The sequence below is a fragment of the Macrobrachium nipponense genome, chromosome 7 (genome assembly GCF_015104395.2).
Source record: "Macrobrachium nipponense isolate FS-2020 chromosome 7, ASM1510439v2, whole genome shotgun sequence".
Lineage (NCBI taxonomy): Eukaryota > Metazoa > Arthropoda > Malacostraca > Decapoda > Palaemonidae > Macrobrachium > Macrobrachium nipponense.
Window position 1 is genome coordinate 13,179,853 of NC_061109.1, and position 9,011 is coordinate 13,188,863.

The 9,011-nt window shown below is 34.6% G+C and overlaps 1 protein-coding gene across 2 annotated transcripts in view; it reads left to right on the top strand.

Moving 5' to 3' along the window:
- The window catches only part of LOC135217766 (lariat debranching enzyme-like), a 28,914-nt gene extending 20,458 nt beyond the window's left edge, over positions 1-8,456 (top strand). For both annotated transcript variants that reach the window (XR_010315188.1, XM_064253789.1), the window contains exon 2: positions 8,055-8,456. Coding sequence is in view for 1 of the 2 variants with exons in the window: in XM_064253789.1 (XP_064109859.1) it covers positions 8,055-8,090 (36 nt within the window). In the remaining variant the exon portion in view is untranslated. The remainder of the gene's footprint in view (positions 1-8,054) is intronic.
- Positions 8,457-9,011: the final 555 nt, after the last annotated feature.

Genomic DNA, 9,011 nt, shown 5'->3' on the forward strand with positions numbered 1-9,011 from the left:
TAAAAAGGGAGACAAAAAAAAGGAAAACACACACACACACACTGCTTGGGAAGATTAAGAAAGTATAGTGGATCAGCCAATTAAGAAAGTATAGTGGATCAGTCAGGTATTGGCATACTCTACCAATGGCACAAGTGAGAGTTGACTCCCAATAGCCCACCCCCATACCCTACCCTTTTGGGATGACATTGATATGCTTGCAGCGGCCCAGGTATATAAGAATCCACCTGCTGGGAGTTCTGCCCCCACCAATGGGGACTGACTCCCCACTTCAAAAGTACTGGTGGGCTTCAGGACAAAAGCCTGGAGTCCCATCCCCAAACAACAGTGTCGTCCCCCCCCCCCCCCCCCCCCCCCACAAAAAAAAAAAAAAAAAACAAAAAAAACCCCCCCCCAAAAAAAAAAAAAAAAAAAAAAAAAAAAAAAAATCTAATGGGCTGATGGTTCCTCCCTCAAGAGAGCAATGGAAAAGTACCATCACTGGCTCTTAGGTCCAAACTATATCCGGTGGCAACTCAACTACCACAACTCCTACAATTGAATGCGAACCCTTTCCAAGGCACGATCCCTTCTCAGACTCATCTAAGCCGAAAAATTTTACAAAAAGTGGAAAATTCCAAAACGTAAGTCCAAAACAGATATAGTAAAATAATATATGAGACCCTTGAACTCAAACCCATGAACAAATTCAGAGTTTGAAGAGCCCTTCACCACGTCAAGGTGGTGTCACTTTAAACTTTAAGGGGGGTCCTGAATAATATGCTCAGAGGAATTTTTGTGATTAATTGCACATTCTTTGCCCCCTCATGATTTTGGGACACCTTGACGTGGTGAGGGGGCTCTCGAACCTCAGGAATCTCTTCCCAGGTTCGAACCCAAGAGTCCCATATGACATTATATATTTTCGAGTAAAACTTATGTGGACTTTTCCATTTTTTGCCAAAATTTTTGAAAGCAAATAAATGAGAAAACATATCATGGCTTAACGTGGAGTTAAATCCGAAGCTAAATAGTGAGAACTGTGGTAGATCCATCATCTACCCGACAATGTTCGGACCTGTTTTTCAGGCGGAAACTATTCTGTGGAGCTGGACCACGGATTCCAGGGGGGGGTGGGGGCCTGGTTCTAGGAATAGAACACTCGGCATTCTATCCAGTTTGCCCATAATGTGATTAGGATGGGGATAATTGTATTAACATAATACTCTTAGTCCTAGCAAGCGGGTTCTGCTTACACTTGGGCCATACTAATCATGTTATGCCATCCCCTTTTGGGGTAGGGTAGGATGCGGACATTTGGGAGTCCTTTCTCACTTGTGCCTTTGGCAGAAGATTTAACTTCGCGAAGGGCCAATGATATCTTTTCAAGAATTTTTTTTTTTTTTTTTTTTTTTTTTTTTTTTTTTTGCAAACTCAAAATTTATGAACTGTGAAATAAATGATTTGAGTACCCCTGGGCCCCATGATGGAAAAACTACGGCACAGTTGATGACCATTGGCAGTCACTCCCGAATTTCCTAGGTACTGCCCCAAGCAGTGAAAGTACTATAAAAGATACAAAGGAACACCCTGTTCCAAGTAAAGCAGCAGACCAGAAAACCAAATAGAGTGCATAAATAAAAAAGAAACAAACAAAATAAATGGTAAACTCCAATATCGTAACAATGGAACCATATATGATGAACAATAATTCTGAATTAGAGACAAATAATCCTCCCAGCAATACAGAAAAATATAAAAATACATAATAGACAAGCAACATACATAAAACAAGGACCAAAGAGAAACAAAAATTACCGACTTAATCCACATTGGTACATTTTTGATGACCTCTTTGGACCAGACAATTGGTCAAGATTTCTAGTCCTCAAAGCTGACAACAAAATCTCAGCAGCGATGCTAGAAAACAAATTACTTAACATATATCCAACACAAGACATGGAATGCAGACACATCAAGGACAATGAATGGCTTATCCAAGTAACCAATAAAAAGCAGTCACTGCCTTTTTAAGTATAACAGAAATAAATAATATAAAGGTAATAATTACAAGCCACGAAACATTGAATTATGTACAGGGTACAGTCATCCTACCCAATAGCGAGCAGGAGCTTCCTTCAAAAACAAACTATTGCTAGACTCCCTAAAATTGAGATATAACAATATCCACGATTTAGAAATATACTCGATTTCAAGTAGGAAAGATAAAAAGTAAAAATATCAACATTGCCAAAATAAAATTTACAGGCCAAGACTTGCCATTTAAAATAAAAATTCTTGGACAAAATAGAGAAGTTCGTCCTTTTGTTCCTAAACCATTACAATGTACACAGTGCTCAAGGTATGGACACACATACAAAAGATGCCGTAATAAAGCTATATGTGCAGTCTGTGCATCAGATGACCATACCACTAATTGAACTGTAACAATCAAAATGTATTAATTGTGGACTAGCCCATCACGCAAAATCTAAGGAGTGTTCATTTTTACCAATATAAGTACAGAACTTCAGTTGTTAATAAATAGGACAGGAATGTCAGTCATGGAAGCCAGACTTGAGCTAAAAGTAAGAGGCGTTAACAATCCATCCAAAACCCCCACCTTTTCAAATGTGACTAAAAATCAAGACATCAAACAGCACAATGACAAACAAGATAGTATAAACATGGAAACTGGATTTCATACCAATAATACTGAAACCCAAAATAAAAATGATATTACAACAACCAATACCACCACTAACATAGATTGATCAGTTATCCATGGAAAAGAACTTCCAATAGAAGAAGAATTAAATAATGATGATAACGAACTGGCAAAAAGAAAAGAATTCTAGAAAGAACCCCACCTAAGGGAAAAAAGTAAATATTGAAAATTACAATCATCCAGAGAGACTACAAATACACCAGGAGAACATTTTAAAAAAGATATTAAACTAACCTCATCACAAGTGGAAATACACAATTACCCTCAATCAATCAAAACAGCCAACATCTGGACAGTAAAGATCACTCTTTACAATTTCCATCAAATAATACTAATGAAAATCATACCATTAACCAAACCAAAATATAACTATCACCCCCCAACCATCCACAAGACCGAAATATCCCATTAACAACAAAACAAATAACCCCTCAAACCAACAGTCCTTATCACTACAGAAAAGGAACAATAGAATTACAAACCAGAAATTTCTAAAGCTAGACCAAAAACTTCTGAACCAATAATTAACATTACCAAACATGCTCATCTTGTGGTTGTAATGAATGCTTTGTAAGTACATATAACCAACTAACTACCAAGACAGAGGACACAGTACGAAATTGTATGACAATTTTTACCAAATAAGGAGGTGCCCTTTAACACACAACATGAGAACGAATTATGTTCTGAATCCTTAAAATACAAAAAGGAAATTATAAAATCAAAAATAGACTTATTAATATTCAACTATGAAAAACAAACAACTGCAGAATTCTAATAACCAACATACAAATACAATGATTAAAAAACCACAAATAAATTCAAATGCATATAAACTACGAGACAAAGTAAAATCAGCAATCAATTTACAGAATTTAACACCAATTCCTCCCAATACAAATATGGAATATAAAATCATTCAATGGAATATAAAATGTCTCTTAACCCGACTACGTCGGGTGTGAATTACAAAGAATCAATACGAGACCACAACCCAATGTGCATATGTCTACAACATATAGGAAGTAACCCTACAAATATCCAACACTATAAATTGCCTGTTATTCACCAACTGACGGTGGAAAATTAGGCACAGCCATATACGTTCATAATAGCATTACATATGAACCTGTTGACATACCATCTATGCCATATCAAATAAACATCAATTAAACTGTATATGCCTGATAAAAGTAAAATTACTATTTGTAATTTATATAACCAACCAAATTTCAATGCAAATTTCAGTGATTTTTCTGAACTGATTAGCAAAAGTATACAGGAAACCACTACTTATAGTAGGAGATTTTAATGCACATAATCCATTATGGGATATTAATAACCCCACTGACACATCCGGAATCAACATAGAGATTACTATAATGAAACACCAACCTGTATTGTCTCAATGAAAGTGAAGTTCCAACATATTTTCAAATACACACCTAACCTTTTCTTCAATTGACATTTCATTATGTTCAAATGATGTAGCGGAGAAATTTGAATGGAACGTCCTAGACGATTCATACAAGTGACCATTTCCCAATCATTCTGAACTACTTAAGTAATTGTCAAAATATTGCCACCTACAAGATATAATATCCAAAAAGCTAACTGGGATAAATATTTCCTATACACACGAAACATACCACCATTCCCACATAATGAAAGATCACAATACTACATGTGAAATCCTTCTCAAACTTCATAATAAATGCTGCAGATAAAAGTATTCCAAAAACCAAAAACCAAAACAGTCCACAAAATCCCCTGTACAATGGTGGAATCCAACATTAACAACATTAAGTAAAATAAAACATATATTGAGTCGCAATCTAACAGACTCAAAACTCGCCTTAAATCACTCAACAAAAATGCCCTATAGTATAAACATATTAAACAAATAGTTATAACAAACATAACAATTAACCACATTAAACCACTATATAACAAATATACAGCCAAATTTAGAAAAACGGTAATAGCTGAAAAAATCGCATCATGGAAGGAATATGTCTCAAACATATCTTCAAACACATCCACAAGGGATATCTGGCAAAAGATAAGGAAAATCAATGGAAAACATATAAGACCTCCAAGAAGTGCAATACATTTAAATGGAAAAATATACCATGATACTATGAAATATCAAACATAATTGGGAAACATTTTGAAAACATCAGTGCTTACTCAGCCTAGATACACATTTTCAAAGTATCAGAAAACAAAAAGAAAATATAATACTCAATTTTGAAACTCTGAAGACCTGAATATAACTATATTTTTAACATGGATGAACTAGATAATGCCATCAACTCTTGTCATCCCTCTGCACCAGGATATGATAAAATATCATTTGAAATGATAGAAAAATTAGCTCCTATAGCTAAATCATATTTATTAAAATTTTACAATAGTATTCTGGCTAAAACGTGTCTTTCCTGATAAATGGAAACATGCCATAATTATTCCAATAAACAAACCAGGAAAGGATGCAAGTAATCCATCCAATTATAGACCGATATCTCTAACAAGTTCCTATTGCAAAATCTTAGAAAAAATGGTTAATGCACGATTAACGATGTAATAAAATAACCAAGAAGAATCCATTTTAACACCAACACAATCTGGTTCAATAGCTGGCAGAATCAACCCCTAGATCCTTAACACATTTAGAAGATCATATCAAAAAAAGGCTTGAACAAAATGAAAAATTAACAGTAGCTATATTTTTTTGATATAGAAAAAGCATACGATACAACATGGAAACATAACATCATGCAAAAACTCCACTCCCAAGGGACTAGAGGCCACTTACCATATTTATTAAGAACTTCTTAACAAACGAACTTTTCAGTAAGAGTAGAAAAATTCCTACTCATAACCTATAAACTGGAAGAAGGGAATCCCTCAAGGTAGTGTCTGAGCTGTACATTGTTTGCTTTAGCAATCAATGACATTACTATAAATTTACCAAGTGGTGTAAAAAACAGTTTATATGTTGATGACTTTGTCATTTACTATACGAGTAGTAATTTGAGACATGCTCAGAGAGTTCTCAGTACTGCCATTTCAAATATATGTAGTTGGGCAAATTCAGTGGATTTAAATTTTCAACTGATAAAACAAAAGCAATCGTCTTCTACAAAGACAAAAGGTGGATGAAGAACCAAACAATCAAACTGCATCTTTATAACACTGAAATACAATTTTGTACAAAAATCAAGTATCTAGGAGTAATATTTGATCAACAATTTAAAATTGGAAAGAGCACATCAAATACATTAAAGCCAAGGGCATCAAAGCCCTTGCCATATTAAAAAAGTTATACACACTAATTGGGGAGCAAAGCGAGACATTTTATTAATGATATATAAGGCAACAGTCTTATCCATAATAGATTACTGCTGTCCAATATATTCATCTGCCTCAGAATCTGCATTAAAATCTCTCGATGCAGTGCACCATGAAGGCGTGCGATTGTGCACAGGAGCTTTCCGATCGTCCCCAACAAACTCACTTTTGGTGGAGGCAGGTGTTTTGCCCTTAAAACATCACCGTAATTTAATAACAATACAAAGAGGTCTTTCATTACAAGCGGGATCGTCTCCTGCAACTTACTGCTTCCAAAACTGTAATCAAGTAACAGCAGTTAATAGTACTAGCTCTTTCCCAAAAAGAGCTAGATACATATAACATCATAATATGAATCCAATTTTTCACCCACCAATGGAATTGCCACCACCATTGGATTTTAAATAGAGTAAAGATATGTACCTCCCTGTCTTACCTACTCAAGAACAAATGACAAAGTACGGAAAATGTACCGCCAACATGCTTTGGAGCACATTAGAAGAAAAGGCAACAAATTTATGATATATACAGACGGCTCCAAAAATAATGTTGGAGTAGGAGCATCTGCATATTCGAAAAATATGTTAAGTAAAAAAAGCCTACCTTCAATATCATCAGTATTACTGCTGAAGTCACAGCCATACAGATGGCTCTAGATATGATATCTGAGGCAAAAGCAAGTGTCTCTGTTATTTTCAGTGACTCACGTAGTGCTATAGATGCAATAAGACAGTATAAACCAGGAAACCAAATAGTACAGGAAATTCAAATAAAAAATTCATCAACCTCCTCCAATCAGGAATATCAATGGAAATATGTTGGATCCCAGCACACGTGGGAATAAAAGGAAATGAATATGCAGACTCTGCTGCCAAATTAGCCTGCACTATCCCTCCAACAATTTCATATGCCCCAGTGTCAGACTGGGTAAAATCAGTTAAAACATTAATTTACCAGGATTGGAAAGAAGAATGGGCTCGGTGCCAACGACAAATAAACTTAAAAATATAAAAACTGAAGTCTATGCATGGAGAACATCCTCACAGGAGGAAAGAGCAAAAGAGGTGATCCTAGCCAAGGCTACGTTATAGGACACACAAGTCTCACATGGTCATTGATGTCAACACACATGCTGACCCAGTGAAATGTAACAGATGTCAAACACCCATGACAGTACAGCATTTGCTTGTTGAGTGCCCAAATTGGACCCAGGAAAGATCTATTTATCTGCGGAGTACGGAAATGAAAAATATTCTTGCGGAAAGCAGGGATTTTTCAATTAATAAAATCATAAATTTTTAAATAAGACGGGTTTCTCAAATAAAGTCAAATTTTTTTTTTTTTTTTTTTTTTTTTTTTTTTTTTGTTTTTTTTTTTTTTTTTTTTTTTTTTCTAGGATTGATCCCTGAGAACCAGCCCGAGAAGAGTCTACTTGAGACTCAGAGGTCTGGAAAAAACTAACCCCTATTAATAATAATAATGCACATTCTTTGGGTTAAAGGACAGTGGAATGTCTGTCTATGTACATACAGGGCCACAGTGCTTTATCATGACCTAAATGTTGTTAGTAGAGTGACTTCTTGTAAAGTCGGGAGCACATCCTGTATGGCAGAAAACGGTTGTCAAGTGTGGTACAGACCAATGTGTAAAATTTCTAAGTTCAGTAGGTTTGTCAGCAGATTTAATTTAAAATTAAAAGCAAATTAGATTAAAAAACTCTTGGAATACACAGGGAGAAGAGAGCCAAAGTAACAGCTAACATGTATAGGGACTGACTCATTACAAATGACCTCTTTTGCAGTCTACATCGTAGTACTTTCAGAGAGACAGTGTAAATCTTCCCTTAAAGGTAGAGTGGGAAGTGTATAAGAACTGAACCTTACACTAACTTTATATTTAAAGAAGTTAAAGGCTTGTCAACTTCATTTTTCAGAATGCCTGTTTCTCCTTGTTTATTTTAAAAAGTTAAAGGCTTGTAAACTTCATCTTTCAGAATGCCTGTTCCTCGTCGGGGTTTGAGGCTGTCTGAACCTAAGATGGAGATGGATGGTAGTTCACCTCTTCACTTTAGCATTGATTCTTCATCAGCATCCTCCTTGAGTGAAGGAGAATTTAGTCCATCTCAGAGTCCAGGAACAAAACGAACAAATGATGAGAGTGAGAAGGAGGTTTCTCAAGCATCTGTTTCATCTTCATCAGCAAGTAGTGAAGGAAATAAAACAAAAAAATTTAAGAGACGAAATGAAGCCATATATTCATCCACAGAGGAAGACGGTTAATATAAATGGTAGATTTGTAAATGTACAAAGTTGAAGATTAGGTTGTTTGCAATGATTGTATGAGAAATTATGACAGGGTGAATGTTGGAATAAGTTTGACTTTTCAAATTTCTAATTTTTATAACTTGAACTGCTTGCTTGGAATTTAATTAATGAATGCAATATATGTACTATATTTGTAAAATATACTGTGATGTGAATGAAATGTATTATATGTACATAATGTTTGCATGCTTCGAGTAACAATTATGCAATAGTACAAAGAATGGTTGACTTTTTTAAGGAGTATTTCAATATTTTGTTAATTACATATAATTTCATGTTTCTTCAGTATGTCAACCTTAATTTCCAATTGGAAATATGCCAGTCATATTGGAAAATTTGTATTTGCAGTTTTATACATCCCTACAGTGTTTTCCATAAAGTCAAAAAAATAGACAAGATTAGTTTCCTGTCATGAAATTCTTCTTTTTATGGGCATTATTGACATCTCAAAGTTAAATTTGTATTTACTTGTACGTATATTGTTTTACTGTTATTATTTATGTGTCTTTCATATATTTACTTGTTTCATGTAGAACATAAATTATGTTCATAGTTTATGGACATAAATTTCATGTTTAATTATGAATTAGTCTATAAACAAGGATTCTTTGATAATGTATTTTTAT